Source organism: Solanum lycopersicum, chromosome 6 (genome assembly GCF_036512215.1).
Source record: "Solanum lycopersicum chromosome 6, SLM_r2.1".
Lineage (NCBI taxonomy): Eukaryota > Viridiplantae > Streptophyta > Magnoliopsida > Solanales > Solanaceae > Solanum > Solanum lycopersicum.
In genome coordinates, this window is record NC_090805.1 from 37,533,860 (window position 1) to 37,551,580 (window position 17,721).

General features: G+C 36.2%; 1 protein-coding gene and 1 non-coding gene across 2 annotated transcripts; both read left to right on the top strand.

Moving 5' to 3' along the window:
• The first annotated feature begins 869 nt into the window (after positions 1-869).
• On the top strand, positions 870-16,793 carry LOC101252994 (uncharacterized). Its single transcript, XM_004240891.5, has 6 exons — positions 870-1,571; positions 6,115-6,243; positions 6,331-6,451; positions 6,544-6,625; positions 16,103-16,256; positions 16,358-16,793. The coding sequence occupies exons 1-6, from the start codon at positions 1,278-1,280 to the stop codon at positions 16,496-16,498; spliced, it is 921 nt and encodes a 306-aa protein (XP_004240939.1). The 5' UTR covers positions 870-1,277; the 3' UTR covers positions 16,499-16,793.
• On the top strand, positions 11,173-11,294 carry MIR10531 (microRNA MIR10531). Its single transcript, NR_161766.1, has one exon. It is a non-coding gene; the product is annotated as a microRNA MIR10531 (primary transcript).
• Positions 16,794-17,721: the final 928 nt, after the last annotated feature.

Sequence of the window (17,721 nt, forward strand, 5' to 3'; positions counted from 1 at the left end):
GTATGATAATTTACTTCTGAGATATTTTCGCCTCAAATTTTTAAAAACACTCAATTGACAGTAGATTTTCTTTTGTTGCATTAATAATGTGACGGGTTTATTAATTTGGAGGGGTTTAATTAGTTTTGGGTGGGTAGTTGATTCATTTATCAATTATACTAATAAATTAAATTATAACCAATAGTTGAGTGTCACATATTTTAAAAAATATTTAAATAGTTTAAACATAAAACCGTTAAATAAGTGGTTAATTTTGAACCAATAAGTGGATGACAAAAGTATTTTGGATCCAATAGGTGGGTGGAAAAGATATTTTGAAGCCAATAGGTGAATGAAGAGTAATTTTATACCATTTCTAATACTCTAAGGATATTTTAAGCCCTTTTCCGTATAAATTAATACATCACCGAGAGAATAACTGTTGGGTTGGCCATTCTTGTGAAAAGTTGTTAATCTAATAAGACAACAATTATTTAGTTTCCCTGTTATAAAGTAAAAGTTGAATATGATATGAAACTTTGTTTTGCCGTTTAAGAGGGATTACATCATACTTTTAACAAGGAAACTATGATAAGTATGAATTCTTACGAGCTAATTTTTCTAATGATAATTGTGATTAAACAATTCTTATGAGCTAATTTTTTAAATAATAATAAATTATATGAACAAATACTATTTGTCAAATTTCTCCGTTTGAATATTACTGGAAAAATCTATGATTAAATCGGATGACAGACTTTTAAAAATAAAAAATATCTGAAATGATGCTTGATTTACATGTTGGTTAGCCTATTTACGTTGCAATTTAAAACAAAAAATATGTTACGTAAGAATCAAAATAGTCGAATAAAAAACAGTCAGAATGAGGAGGCAAATTAGAGAGGATTGACATAAAAAATCTAATGGCAATGTTCTCTCAGACAGGCGTGTATACCAACCAGGGACATTGAAATATCAAAATAATAATAATAATAATAATAATAACGGGCAATTAACATAGTTGCGAAAAGCATTTTTTACTTGATTATATTGTAGCGTCAAAGGCCACTCTCTCGACCGGCGCGTGAATGTATGGTTTCTTTTTCTCTCTCTGGCTAATCTATCTTCTTCTATCTACATTTCAATTCAATGACTATGACTTGTTTGTCGATGGCGAGGCATCACCTTGACTATAACTCCGTCCAGATTCCAATTTGCGACTGAAGAAGAAGACCCACCATTGCCAACACAGAATTTTCACGTTACTTTACCAGCCTCCTTCCCTTACCGGTGAACCTATGGCCGAGCTGGCTCAGGCCGCCGGTGTTTACGCTCCGAGGACTCTACCTGCCTGGAGGTCACTGCTTAACTGGCTTCTTTTCTTCTTTCAGATCTTTGTTCAGATCGTTAGAGGAACTCCTTCTCTCACTCAGCTACTTTCCTATGTCGGCTTGCGTAATACCTCTTTCCTTTCTTCTACGCCGCACTTCAAGCCGCTCCCTATTGTTGAGCTGCCGGAGTCTCACCAGACACCTCTTACTGTTTCCACCTTGCAAATCGCCGCCGGAACTAACGGAGAGCAAAGACTCACGGTAAACAACCTTTTCTTATACAAAGCAACATGAGTTTGAAAGAATGAAAATTACTAAGACTCATCACGTATCTAAATATTCTCTACTGCTATTCTAGAGCTGCAAACTCTATTTCAGTTTGCACATCTAGCTAATAATCGGTTCTTGGGTGCATGAATAGGTTATTACTACGTATTCCACTTGGTTAGGACTTTCACCCTAGGTCATTTCGTCTAACTTTTTTCTTGCTTAATTAGTATTGTAATAACCATAAGTACCAAAGGAAACAGTAGATGAAGAAACAAGAAAGGGAAGTTTTTTAATGATTCAATGTGAAAGAGCAATGCATGGACATAAACAGTTGAGTTTTAATTCCCAAATCTAGTTAACATTAAATTATGTCCACTGTTCACTGAAGAAACCAAACTTTGAGCAGAGGGTCTTATTGGGAACAACCTCTCTACCCCACATAGATAGGGGTAAGGTCTAAATACATTCTATCCTCCTCAAGGGGGGTCTTTCACTAGTTATGTTGTTGTTGTGACATGCTTTTCCCCAATTTATTTCCTTGGAAGTGATTTGTAGAATTGTTTTCCTTTTTGGTATTGTAGAGGATCTCTAATAGCTTCAAAATATTACCGTTACTTCCATGTATGTATGTCAATGGAACATATAGGATGTGGTACTCCTTCTCAATCGGTAGAGGAGCCATATGAGTACGAAGCAAGCTATATCAAAGGTGGTTTAGTAATGTAATTGCTACAAACTAGTTGGAAGGGAAGATCACACATGCCATTGCATAACATGATGTTTGGATTGGTTTATTTCAAGTAGCTTTTGACTTTTAAGCTCTTTTTTTTTTAAAATTCTTTTTTGAGGCATTTGTGAATGATTTGAAGTGTTTTTAGGCACATTTTAAGGCTGAAAAATAAGCTAAAAACCAAAAGTTTGGTATTACCAACTTATGGCTTTTAACTTTTAGCTTATAAGTTACTTTTGAAAAGCCAATGAAATTACAACTAAATAAAGGGAAGATAGTTCAAGAAGGGCAGTGAAGTATGATAAGGACAAGAAAAGTTTGAAAGATGAATTTGATGAAATACTGGGCGAGTGCAATGTGTATAAGTACTATTATGTCGGAATATACAGTCAACCCTCTCTATAGTTGTCACTCGTTATAACGACATTTTAATACGACGGCTTGATTTTCTCAAAACTAATTTTTGATGTTATATTTTAATTCTCTCCAACAACATTCGAACTACAAGAGGAAGGACATTCATTATAGCAGTATACTCATTTTCAAATTACCGCTATGTAACGGTCATACTCAAATATTTTGTAAGAAATATATTATGTATAAAGTACAAGATAAAAATATTTGTGATAATCATCATTAATGTCATGCACATAGTAAATTTCCATCAGTTATGGTCATAACCTCACGTGGAAAGACTATTGCTGTTTGCCTTTTTGCTTTTTAGAGAAAAAAGACCACAATTGATGTGTGCCTGTTTTTCATTTATAATCTTTCTAATTTTGCATATTTTTGTAAACGTCAACTGCTAGCTTTACATATATAACAACACCTCACTATAGCAGCTATAAAATATTTAGTGAAATGCTGCCACTATAAAAAGGTTTGAGTGTACAGGGGAACATGTTATGGTTTACAAGAAGTAGGAGTGGCTTGGTTTTCCTTGTTGCTTGTAGTCCTAGTTTTTTTCTTTTGGTATCTTTTTTGGTTCTATTTATATATACATACATATATATATATATATATATTCGTTTTGTCTATTGGAAGTTGGCATGCTCAGAAAGGTTTACTGCCGATAGTGCAACTATGGCATGCAAATCAGATTAATAGGACACAGCATATGAATTGGTTAGCAAAGTTTTAGTTATGTAGTCTGACGTGGCTGTGGTTGGGTTTTGCTACAGGCTCGGATATTGCTGGATCTGTTATATCTAATACTTCAATTAGTGTATGTATGTATGTTGAAGAGGCCTCATGTGGGATGGGAAAACCACCTCTATCCCCAGAGGCACCAAATGAGGTGGAAGCGCACTAAACTACAATGACTTGGGTTAGTCCAATAGTGTGTTTTAAACTACTCGAAGTCTCGACTACCTAATGAACTACCTAAGTCATTGTAGGTGGTCCAATGGTGTGTTTTAAGCCCATCTTCAAAAGCTAATTGCCTCATGTTTTTTTATAGTTGGGTTTATTTATCCCCTCTAGATTCCCCTGTTCCATTTCTGAACTTTGTCAGCTCCCAGACTCTTAACTAACAATGTAAAGGAGAGCTAACCTTTTGCTACTAAGCTTTTGTAACTATTATATGCATCTACTTGATGCCAGCAATAGAACTAATTACTTCATCCAAACAAAAAAAAGTAGTGTGTTTTGAGCTTCTAACATAGACAAACTGCTAAAAGAAGATCAAACGTGACACTTGATAATGGGAAGGAAGTAAGATATCAAAGAAGAAGATAACCAATATGAAGGAAGAGGGAAGTTGCAATGGATGGGAGGACTATAAAAAGTGTGAAATATGGCATTGATGAAAAACGGAAACGAACAGAATCTTTATTTAATGTTAATATGTCAGAATAAATATGTGAAATGAAAGGGGAATTGCTATGATTTACAAGAAATAGCATATGCTGATTCGAGTTATTGCCGGTAGTTTTATATTGTTTCTTTTTATTTCTTTTTTTTTAAACATGTATAGTTTCTTCTTTTTGTTCTTTTATCCTTTATTGTGATTATTTTCGTTTGTCTAGTGGGAAGAAGGCTTGCTGGGCCTCAGAGTACTAAGAGAGCTATTGAAAACTGGAGCACATGGAGGGTTATAAAGCTATCTGATATCTGGAGAATGATCCCTGCCATCATTTTTTTGGTGTTTGTGTATAAAAACGAACAGAAATTTTGTTGGTTTATCAACTTTGAATCATTTTATTAACTAATTGATTGTCTTAGAATAACCAGTCTCTGACTCTATCTGTGAACCCCTCAGTATCTAGCCACCAATTTTCGAACTTGAAATGCCTTTTATTTTTGTTCCAAGTCCCACTTTGTAGGGCTAATGGTTCATGATCTGAAATAATCCCTTGAAGTGGGACTACTTTCAAGTTGTTGAAACTTTCATCCCATTCTGTTGAATACTAGATTCTATTTATTTTGGAAGCTACTTCATGGTTGTCCCCTATGTACCAGGTGAATGTTGGATTTTCCATTTGAAGATCAATTAGCCCCATATCTTCAATGAAATTTGAAAACTCTCTCATCCCTATTGTTCTTCTAACACAACTCCTTTTTTTCTGAGACAATTTTCTTTCACTCTCTTTTGTACTACTTTTGCATCTTGTTGATGCCATCGATGAAGCTACTTCACCAAAATAAAAAAGAACAAGTCCTAAGGTGACTATTCGTGTCTTCTGTTCCTTTTTAATGTTGCCCATGTTTGAGAGTAGCTGTAAATTAAGAGAGACCCTGGGAATTGATGGAAGAGGTCTAAACTTTAGGAGTTGTTGGAGCTGAATGGTCCTGTCTATATGTTGATCTGCGACTTGTATGATACTTAAATTGTGACTGATGCTACTTATCGAAAAGGAAAAATAATGTGACTGATGTTAATTCAATGGCTTGCTATATCATCTGAATATTTATGATGTGGCATTTCTGTTGTGACCAGCGTTGTTGTAGAGGATTCATATAGCCAACTCCAATTATTTCGTTACAATGGTGTAGTTGATTGATTGGCTCTTTTGTGTCTTGTAGCTCTTCCTGGATGTTCTAGTCCTTTGTTAGTACGACCTCTGTTAACCCTGATATTTCCCTGAAAAGTTAATACATTGTTAGCATATCAGTTGTTTTGGTATCCTATGTTCTGCTTGCTGGGCCTTTTTATCAATGGTAGATTCAATGCGAATTGCAATTGCAGAGGGGGAAGAGTCTGCATGCTTTGTGGTGCTTTCAGTCTTGCAATTTGCTACTACTTGACCTCTTCCCGAAATACTTCCTTTTTTTTAAATACACCCCTCCGGTCGATGAAAATTTGAGAACTATAGATTCATTAGTACCAGTTTAGGGCACTGCTAAGAGTTATGTCAAAAAAAGCATTGAGACAATATCTTTCATCTGTATCTCATCTGCTGAAAATGGAGCTCCGTTGATCATCTGAAGAGATTTTTAGAATTGGCCAACTGAGGCCACAAGCTCTTATGTTTTAATTTTATTGGGACCACCAGATTGAAGGAAACCTCATGCACGCTTTGGAATAGGGTTACCTCTTGGTTACTTTACCTTTATTAAAAAATAAAATAAAATAGGGACCTCTTGGTTTGAAGAATTAATACCCTTCATTTGATGAAATAAAGTTAAAACTCATAGGCAGGTTAGTATAATCTTGGTGGGCTTTCAGATAAACAGATAGTAAATTATTTATTAAATTTCTTAGTACTAAGTGCACTAGATTGGTTGAACGACTGGGTCGTTTTCTTTGTTTAGCGAAATGTTTTTTTTGAGCTTCTTCTCAAGTTCTTACATTGTTGCATGTAGGTGGTTCTTGACTTGGATGAAACTTTAGTTTGTGCCTACGAGACATCAAGTTTGCCCAATATTGTACGCACCCAGGCTACAGAGGCTGGATTAAAGTGGTTTGAGCTTGAGTGCACATCTTCAGACAAGGTTATATTGTCACTTCTGTTTATGATCGAGTGATTATCTGGCAAGTTCCTTGAAATTTTTTATCTAATATATTCTGGATGGTTTTAGGAATGCGAAGGCAAACCTAAGATCAATTATGTCACAGTTTTTGAGCGTCCTGGATTGCATGAGTTTCTAAAAGAACTCAGTGAATTTGCCAATCTTGTCTTGTTTACTGCTGGGCTTGAAGGTTTGGCCGTTAATTTGAGATTTATTTTGTTATCTTCCTTAATTCACGGGTTCATCTATAAATGGTTAACTCTCATTGTTATCTGTGTGCAGGTTATGCAAGACCTCTTGTTGACAAAATTGATGTTGGAAATAGGTTTAGCTTGAGACTTTATCGGCCTTCAACAATTAGCACGTCAGTATTGTTATTCTTATGTTTTTTCCTTTCCTGTTTAATTCCTATGCTTCAGATTCTGACCTAGCATCATTCTAGGTGTTGAATGTAACTCCAAAAATAAGCTCCAGTTCATGTGCTAAAAATATAAAGCAAAGAATCTTACAGAGGCTTCTCGTGTGCATATGTTTGACCGCTGACCTTGATATGTGTGTGTTGGAGGGAGGGAGGAGGGGGTGGGTGGAGGGAGGGAGGGGGTGGAGGAGGGGGTAGGGGGGAGGGAGGGAGGGAGGGAGGGAGGGAGGGAGTTGGGTTCCTCATAACTAATTTTCAGTCTTGATCCCCCATTTATCTCACTATAATCAGACAAATTCAGTGTGGGTAGAGCAAAAAAGGGTAATGATAAGAGAAAGTGAGAATTTGTTTTAAGTTGACTTGTTAATCTGACTTTATGAGTATACCTCGAAGGCCTTTATTAAACAATGAAATTACTCTGAAGACCCTGTGTTGCTCCTGCACACACAAGTGTACGTGGTTGCTCAAATAATACAACAATTGTAAGCAATCAAAGGTTGGAGGATCCCACAAGGGTTGATGATTGAAGAATATTTCTGATAAACTACTATTACACAAAGAACTAGTGTTTTCACAAAGAAGTGGTTTGGTGATTACTTCTAATTGCAATGATTCAATAAGTAATTTTATTTTGAGATAAAGGTAACTGTGTATTCACAATAGGCTTTCATCATCAAACAAATGATGAGCGTAGGTCAGTTAAAATCTCATCAGAGTATATCAAAACTACCTTATGGGAGATAACAAATTTCCATGGAAATCAACAAAAAGTTCTATATCACCCACCATATTTTGTTTACACCAAAAATACAAAAGGCTAAAGCAATTCATTCTGATCTTTTGGATGTGGTTTCCCGTATCCTCAAATCATCTTGCATTTCTTTATTTCCAGAGAGTCCACCTAATGCAAGTTGGGATTAACTCCCACCAATCTTCACCAGAATCTCTTCTTCCTATCTCCTCCCAGCTGTATAATAATTCCTTAGTGGTCCTTGGCTTTACCCACTACACACCAAGTATACAACGAAACATGTTCCACAGGTTTGTAGCCACTTTGCAATGGAGGAATAGATTTCTATTAACTCTGCATCTTGATCACTCATGAAACACCTTGAAAAGATGTGTCTCCCTTTTCTCGGAAGCACTTCTTGTGTCAAACATGCCTTTCTGCACACCAACCAAGCAACTTGAGACTTTTAAAGTAAATTTATCTTCCAAATTAACTTCCATGGTCAAAATCTAATCTGTGTTTGATTAGCATTGTTTATCCAGTAGCATAACTTTACTGTGAACACTCCTTTGTTATGCAGTCGCCAAATAGGCTTGTCAGGTTCATTGGAGATGCCTGGAATGGCATGAAGGACCTGAAACAGGTTAGTGATCCTCTCCATCTCCCCATCATTAAATGCTCTCCTGAAAATGAGGTTCCAACCCTAAGGACTCCACCATTGGAAATTGTGGCATTGCCCTGTAGAGTGAATAGATCTGGAAAAGTGATTTTAGGCACTCTTCCCAATCCATATTTCATTCTAGAAATCAATTTTCCTGTCATTCCCCACCTATAGTGAGATGTTGTCTATGAACTGGGGCCATAATCTTCTGATGGTTTTCCACAAACTACAACCAAAGGTTCCTAGAATCTCCTCAGTTGACCGATGGCTTTGCAAGCCATACTCCTGTGTGATGACTCCCATTCTTTTTTTCTCTTTATCTTTAGTCTCTCTTCATCGATTATTTTCACTAGTATTCTCATCATCTCAATAACATTTCAATAAGTTTTTCTCAAGCAATTTTTCTTTATCTTTTTTTTTCATGTCTCATTTTCTTTGGTAAGGGCCTTTTATCACTTAGTAGTTATCTTTGGTGATGGTTTACACTTGACCATCCCTTTGTTTAGATTTAACAATTTTGTCACAATTTATGCTATAATGCTCCAGGAAGCAAGATGCAAAAACTAGGGATTCAACAAAATGGATCCAGATAAAAATATGGTTATCAAACAAAAGGTTACTGGCTCAAAGGATTGACTAGTGATAACACTAGCTAAAATTTACAAAAGATTTCAAAGAAAGCATACTATCTTCTAAATAGAGCAATAACTTTTGTTTCGCTTCAGTAACATACCAGACAAGTTCTACGTTAAGATGCAAAACGTGGAATAAGCAAGAAATCCTCAAATGGCACAAGTCTTAATCAAGATGAATCAATTTTACTTTTAAGACAAATAGTGTCATAACAAACTACAAAATAAGAATAAACTATATATAGTCATCATCTTGAGCCTAGGTATCAGAAATTTTCTTATTATATTAAACCAGTGTTTCAGAAGACGAAACGCGATAAAAGGCAACAAGGGTTTGCCTTGCCACAAGGTGAGACGAGCGGCGAGGCGCTCACCTTTTTAAAGGGTGGTCCAATTAATACAAAAAAATAAAATATTTAATTGCATATATAAATTATTGTTAAGAATTCCTACATTGAAAACGGGATGGGAATTTAGTCTCCTGATATGGACTTGGGCAATACTCCCCTCATAAGCTAGATTTTTAGGTTGAGTTAGGCCAAGGATCCATATTCACAGGGTATCAGAGCTTTCATTAGTGAGAAAACAAAAATAATAAGAGAACAAAGTTGCTGAATTTTTTTTTCCCAGCAAAACCTCCACTGTTCTGCGATTCCGACTCTCTCCAGGGGTATTGATCATATACCAGTACCACTATTATGATCGAAATCCTCGCAGGTTGACAGCCACTTTTCAGGTAGTTTTTTTTCAAGCAACTTTTTGTGGCAAGACAACAAGCAATTCTCCAGTTTTCCAGATCTCCTCCAGTTCTCTAGATCTGCTCTTCAGTCTTTTCCCCAGAAATTTACTTAATTTTGACCACTAATACATCTGTTTTTCATGTCTCTCGGATACGATATGTTTGACACTAAATCTGTGTGTTCCACCAGCCCAAACCATGGCAACACCACAAAACCTTTGACAGGTAGTGCAAACTATTTATCTTGATCCTCCTTTGTTCAATTATGGTGCAAGGGACAAGGTGTTCAGGATCACTTGAATACACAAGCCAAGGATATTATTGAAAAAGATAGGGACGAATGAGAGAAGATTGATGCTCAATTGTGTAGTCTGTTATGGAAATCTATTGATTCGAAGTTGATGCCATTGTTTCGACCATTCCAAACTTGCTTCTTAGTTTGGGAATAGGCTCATGGGCTATACACAAATAACATATCCCGCTTTTATAATGTGATTCTCGGTTGACTAACCTTAAAAAAAGGACTTGGATATGTCAACTTATCTTGGACAGGTTCAGGCGGTTGTGGAGGAATTTAACGAGTTAATGCCGCTACTAGGAATGTTGAAAAGCAATTAGAGCAATGTCAGAAGATGTTTCTAGTTGTTACACTTGATGGACTTCCATCTGATCTTGATTCGGTGCAAGATCAAGTTTTAGCTAGCTCTACTGTTCCCATTGTGAATGACTTGTTTGCTCGATTGTTACGACTAGCTGCACCACCTATGTCGTCTAGTCATCTAGTTCCACCTGCAGATTCTTCTGTTCTAACATCTCAGATTGCATTTCAGACTGGAAATTGACATGGAGGCCGACGTGCGAAATAACGGCCAAGATGTGGTCATTGTAACAAAGTGGGTCATACCCGTGAGGTGTGCTACTCTCTACATGGTAAACTAAAGAATGCTCATGTTACTCAAACTGAATACACTGGTAATCCCACCAATCAATTGTTCATTTTGTCTGAGGCAGAATATAATGAGTTTCTTCGGTATCAAGCGAGTAAACAAACATCATCAATAGCTTCTGTTGCCCAAGTTGGTTATCCCGTTAATCCTGTTGCTTGTATCTCACAGTCCACCACACTTGGCCTTGGGTTATGGACTCAGGTGCTTTTGACCACATTTCTAGTAACAAATCTTTATTGTCTAATGTTACTTATTCTTAGTCCCTTCCCACTATTACATTAGCTAATGGTTCTCAAACCATGGCAGCCGAAGTGGGTCAAGCCATTCCCTTATCTTCCTTGGCTCTAAATAATGTTCTTTTGTCCCTGGTTGTCCCTTTAGCCTCTTTGTCAATAAACCATTTGGCTAAGACTTTAAATTGTTTCACCTTATTTTATAGCGACTTCTTTGTCATACAGGACCTCAGTACAACCTTAACCTTAGTACAGGAAGGATGATTGGTGAAGGGCAGGAGTCAGATGGACTTCATTATCTCAATTCTCACAAATCCACTGTAGTGTATTTAATCTCAATCTCTCCATATTTAATCCACAAGTGATAGATATCTTTGAAAAAATTCTAAGGTAAGACTAGTGGGACACCCTAGTTTATCCAAACTTCAAATATGGTACCTAGCTTGTCTAAGTTAGATTGCGTGTCATGTCAATTGGGGAAAGCACAACCGAGCTACTTTTCCACGTATGTCTAAGAATCATGTAGTCTCTTTTTCATTTAGTTCATTCTGATATCTGGGGTCCTAGTAGAGTCGGTTCTACATTGGGTGTTAAGTGTTTTGAGTAATCATCATTGAAAGTAACATACTTAAAACCCAATGTTGAACTGACTCTACTCGGATTCCAAATATCGGAATGAACTAAATGAAAAAGAGACTTTGCACTATTATTAAGACTATGTGGAAAAGTAGCTGGGTGTGCTTCTTTAATTGACATGACTCACCATCTAACTTAGTCAATCTGGACAAGCTAGGTGCCATTTTTTGATGTTTGGATAAACTAGGGCTAGGGTGTCCAATCGTTTGTGGCTTAAATCTAGTGAGTTTGAGATTGAACAAATTGTAGTGGATTTGTGAGAATTGAAATAATGAAGTCCATTTGACTCATGCCCTTCGCCGATCATACTGCCTGTACTGAGGTTCTGTACGACAAAAAAGTCGCTATAAAATGAGATGAAACAATTTAGAGTCTTAGCCAAACAACTTATTGACAAAAGGCTAAAGGGACAAAGAACATTATTTAGAGTCAAAAGGTAAGGGATTGGTTTGACCGACTACCATGGTGTGAGAACCATTAGCTAATGTAACGTGGGAACTCCAGGTCTAATAGTAAGTAATAATAGACAATATAAAAAAGATTTGTTAACAGAATTGTGGCCAGAAGCTCCTACATCCATAACCCTAAGGGCCAAGTGTGGTGGACTGTGAGATACAAACAACTATTCGGGCAACGGAAGTTATTGATGAAGATGTGTGTGTTACACTCTAGTGGTACTTAGGAGCTTGTTCCTCTACCTCCAGATTAATCTACAGTTGGTTGTCGGTGGGTATATACAGTGAAGGTTGGGCTTGATGGACATGCACTTTATGGCTTGAAGCAGTCTCCTCGAGCATGGTTTGGGAAGTTTAACATGGTATTCAACTGCTTGGCATGGTAAGAAGTAGGGTTGTTCAAAATCGAACCAAAACCGATAAGCCGAACCGATAAAATAGTTATTGGTTTAGTGGTTTTAATTTTTTTGGTTATCGGTTCTTAACGATTTGAAGTTTTTTCTTAATGAGTTAATTGATAACCCGATAGTAAATTAAATAATTATATTTATACCATTTTGTGTATAAAGTCCTCGACTTAGAGTTTGATTTCCTACTTTTATTTTTTGTTGTCTCAAACACTTGGTTATTCTACAATACGAAAGTGTTTGCTTTTGATCAAGATGTAACTTGTGAACTCAAGTGCATCGTTTATTCGGTTTGTCACTTTGTTTCTCAAGTGATTTCCAATGTTTTTTCTTTTGGTGTCAAATCTTAAAGGTTAAATCGATAGCGATAAACAACCGATAAACTAATAATCGATAAGCCAATATCTTAATGGTTTTATAACGGTTTAACATCTCTACAAATCGATAACCAAAAGCCAACCCGATAAACTTCAAAACCGAACCAAACCGACTGATACACAACCCTAGTACGAAGTGAAGCTGATCTTTTTATGTTCTACTGTCACTCTGCTCCAGGTTTGTGCATGTATTTGGTAGTGTATGTTGACGACATAATTGTCACACACAATGATGATGAGGAGATTCCCAAATTGAAACATTACCTTTTCCAGCATGTTCAGTCCAAGGTCCTTGGCCGATTGACGTACTTCTTGGGCATTGAGATTGCTCAATTCAAATCAGGAATTTTCATTCACAAAGGAAGTATGCACTTGATATTCTTGAAGAGATAGGGATGATAGATTGTAGGCCTATTGATTCTCCAATGAATTCAAATGTTAAGCTACCAGGTCCGGGTGGGTGTGGGGTGGACCTCTTAGCAATCCTGGAAGATATAGAAGCTAGTAGGAAAGTTGAATTATTTAACAGTGACTTGACCTGATATTACCTTCTCGGTAAGTGTAGTAAGTTAGTTCTTGAACTCTCCTTGTGATAATCATTTGAATGTAGTTACTTGCATTCTTCAATACATAAAATCTGCTCCACGGGAAGGACTTCTTTACGAAGACCGAGGACATGAGAAAATTGTTGGATATTCAGATGCAGATCGGGCAAGGTCACCCTCTGATAGAAAGTTTTACTTTGGGATATTGTGTTCTAGTTGGGGGAAATTTGGTGTCTTGGAAAAGTAAGAAACAAAATGTGGTTGCTAGATCTAGTGTAGAAGCAGAATATCGGGCTATGACAATGGCAACATGTGAACTCATATGGATCAAGCAACTACGGAAGGAGTTGAAATTTGGAGATACTAAAGGAATGGAACTTATGTGCGATAATCAAGCTGCACTTCACATTGCATCGAATCCAGTATTTCATGAGAGGACCAAACACATAGAAATTGATTATCATTTTGTTAGAGAAAAGGTACTTTCAGGAGACATAGTAACAAGGTTCGTGCGGTCAAGTGACCAGTTTGCATTCATATTCACCAAGTCCCTAGCTGGTCCCAAAACAAGTTATATATGTAACAAGCTTGGTACATATAATTTGTATGAACCAGCTTGAGGGGGATGCTAGAATCCTAGGAATATTCTATTATCTACAGCATATGTATATATAGTAGGTAGCTTGATTTCCTCCTTGATTTACTCTAGCTTGATTTGATATTGATTTGTAGTTATTAGGTATTGATTTCCTTTCCTTTTTTTTAGGACATGTATATGTAGCTATTTTAACCCCAATAGCTTGTGGAAATAATCAAGCTGAGTTCTCTCTCAAACTCTTCTCTTCTCACAATAATCAAAATCTCAGTAGCAATAACATATAAAAATATATTTCAATCCAAAAGCTGAAAATAGATAATACATACTTAGAACTTGAATGAGAAATATAAAACAAAAGTCAATATTGTGACTCAAAATAAGAAGGAAAAAAGAAACAGAGGAAGAAGAAATTTGAAGAGGAAAAGATGAAATGCATATTGGTTGGACTTCTGAGTAGCCGAAAAAGTCTAGCTAGTCGCCTGAGGAGTCTAGTCGAAAATCCTAAAATTACCTTTCAACATTTAAAACCCTAAATTGGTCGCTTTTTTTTTTTTTTTAAAGAAAATAGAAAACCTTTTGATGATTGCCTCGCCACAATGCTAAAATGCGATGAAGGGTTGCCTTGCCTCGCCTCTCGTCATTGGCGATCGCCTTTCACAACACTGTATTAAATACTCTAGCTCAAGTTGGGAGGAAGCAGGAATTGAGGCAAAGAGCAGAAGTTATTGGAGGACCATTCCAACATGCATCTGGTGGACCATTTGGAGAGAAAGGAATGCTAGAAGCTTTGAGGACAGAAGCAGATCCCTACAAATGATCAAAACAGAATATATTCTGTTATTATGTTTTTGGTGTACAAAGAGTTCCCCTATAGATGCAGAAGCAATCCTTGAAGTATTAGAATCATGCTAGGCTTGCTGTTTTTGTCCCTACATTTTCATACTTTTTTGTAAAAGGGCTTTCAGTACTACATAAGTACTGGTTTATAATACAAATCGTTGCCTTCTCAAAAAAAATAATAAATCAAACACTCGAGCACTCACATGAAAGTACAGCTCAAGCTTAGACCTAAATATGCTTAGCATCAACCAAGTCAAAAAGGGTTTTTTTGTTTCCCTCCTTTACTACTACTAAAAAGAAAATAATTAAAAAAAGAATAAATCTGACGACTAATTTTCCTCAAGACGGTCATTATTCATCCATCATTGAGAAAAGTCTCTCCGTATGACTAAAAGAAAAAAATACAGTTCAAGGAGCCAGTTGGAAAAGAACCGAAAACAAAACCAGGGGAAATTATTCACCAACTGATAAAATAGTATAGAAGGACATCCAAGCAAGTTCTTCACCCCACACTAGAAATTGTGCGCTGTCCTTTGGCCTAACTAATATTTTGAGTTGTAAAGTTGAGAAGCTCCCAACTACATATTTGGGATGCCTCTGGGTAACAACCACAAGGGGTTAGAGATATGGGATGGGATTATTGAGAAAATTAACGGTTAGCCACCTGGAGGATCATTACTTCCAGCTCAGATTGTCACCCATTAGTGTTGGGGCTGTGTATGATTTTCAAATTAAATCCTAAATTTGTTGAAAAGCATGGTGGATCAATGTTTCTAAAAAAGGTTTCAAGCTTTATAGTTCATCTCTTATGTTGGACAATTGCCCGATTCAGTGATTATTATTGGGTTCACTTCTATATGTTTATCAAAAACTGGTGAAACCCACTGTAGATTATACTCTAACCTTAGTACCGGCTCGCGACCATCTAACGTTCTAAATCTCGAGACTAGGAATTGTGACACTTCTGGTTTCCTAAGAGATAATGGACACAAAACATGTCTCTGATATGAGATACTTCGAACTGAATGCTTGTCACATGCTTAGACGGCGTAATTTCTATCGTTGTTAGAAAAGAGGAGTGGATTCTTTATTTTGTGCCATTTCCTCGTATGTGGATTGTTAATCAACCCATTAGTATACTATGCATTTTGAGAAGGATCTATCGTTACATTATTTTTATCAATCACTCCTATGATACATCAATCCTGTTGGATTGTTTCGTGAAAGGACCTCATTTTTTATGGAATTTATGTTCACTCAATGCTAGTACTTGTTGGGAATAAAAGGGAGTTACCTAAATGATACTTATAACAGGATTGATTACCCATCAAGTATGCCTAATTTAAGTTTCTACCTATCAGGAAAATGATGAATGTGATGTCCCCAAGACAGAAAGATAGTCATGACATTAGAAATTGATTACTGATATTAGATAATGAATTTTCCTGTACCTGATGGTTCAGATCAAATATTATGACATTCGTCAGGTCCATAAATTTGTGGTATCCATATCGCGTTGATTTCTGTGTCCTTGTAAACTCAGCTTATTGTTGATGCAACAATTATAAAAAGAATTTCTTTTCAGCTTATTATTGTGAATTTGACATTTTGCTTATTTCACAGGGAGTACCGAGAACATGTGAAAGATTTAGTATGCATTTCAAAGGACTTGAGCCGAATCGTCATTGTTGATAACAATCCATTCAGTTTCCTATTACAACCTCTAAATGGAATTCCATGCATTCCATTTTCTGCTGGACAACCACATGATATACAGGTTTAATAAATAAGAAAACCATGTACGGAATCTATTCCTTAAATTTAGCTACTATGCTCCCTTGACTTCAACTCGTTTTTTTTCCTAAAATTCTGTATCAGCTTTTGGAGGTAATTCTTCCACTTCTCAAGCATCTATCCAAGCAAAAAGATGTGCGGCCTGTGCTGTACGATAGATTTCATATGCCAGAATGGTTTCAAAAGCACGGAATCCCTGCTTCTGCATTGACAAGCGAGGAATGAAAATCTTGCTGGTGATATTGTTACTAATTCCTGGACACCAATACTGTAATTGTTCTGCGAGGGCAGTCCTCTTCACCTGAAAAACAATGTTTGTATAGCTATTTTTGTGCAGAAGAGCAGCCAACAGGGAGGTCTCAAGTACAGATCGGAACGTTCTCTCCCACTGTGTCGCACAACATTCTCATTGTGGAAATTAAGATTATTGTGTAACTTGTTCATAGCCCCAGTTCTTGGAATAGTGTTTGTGCACTTGTGTAACCAGTCATTGCCAATAATTATTCCCTTTTCTCTTAAACGAGTTCTAGTTTAAAGGTTTAACCGTTGGGATGCTCTCTTCAGGAATGGTAATGTTGAAACATTCTTGGTGGTGACACCTTGGGTGTGAAGTATGGAGAATATTTTTCAATTTTTTCATAGTCGTTACTCGTTAGTAATAGTTTTGGAAAACATTTTCAGTAGGAAAATGACTTCCTAGTAGTAGGTAAAACAAGTTTCACTCAAGTTTTACAAGTGTGCATATACTTCATATTCACCCAACCACTATTTCTTCCAAACCTTCAACCTTACCATCGTATTAGCATAGGGTGAGTGAAATGTAGGATTATACATGGGGTATTCAGTCGTAAGAACGTGTTATAAAGGCTAAAAGGGAAGTTCTACTTCTTGTAAAATATAAAGGTAGTGGAAATGATGCTGCTCAAATTATTGTGTGAACATATTATGAGAGGTAGGATTAAGAATGAAGTTATATAAGATAAAGTGGAAGTTACTTTTCGAAAAAAAAAGAAAGACGAAAAAAATGAGATTGAAATGGATTGAATACGTGAAGAAGAGATGCATGGGTTCACCAATAAAAAGGTTTGAGAGTTTGACTTAAGAAGAGGTAGAAGTAGGTTGAAAAACAACTAGGTAAAGTTTTACTTTTAGTTTTGTTTTGATTGCACATTTTTTTAGTCGAAATAGAAACAGAGGTTATATATGGGACAATAGGCAGAGCAAATAGAGTTAGAGACACAAATATTACCTCGTATCTCTATTTTTGCATATGAAAGATATTACCACATACCTAAAGATTACTATCTGTTGAATCAAATATTGGATAAACCCTATTACTTATGGTGATAAAATTTAAAAAATCTAAATAGTAACCAAGATTGAGAATAAGAAGGAAAAGAGAGATAATCAAAATAAGAATCAACTAATTGGAAAAAAAAATCAAGGAA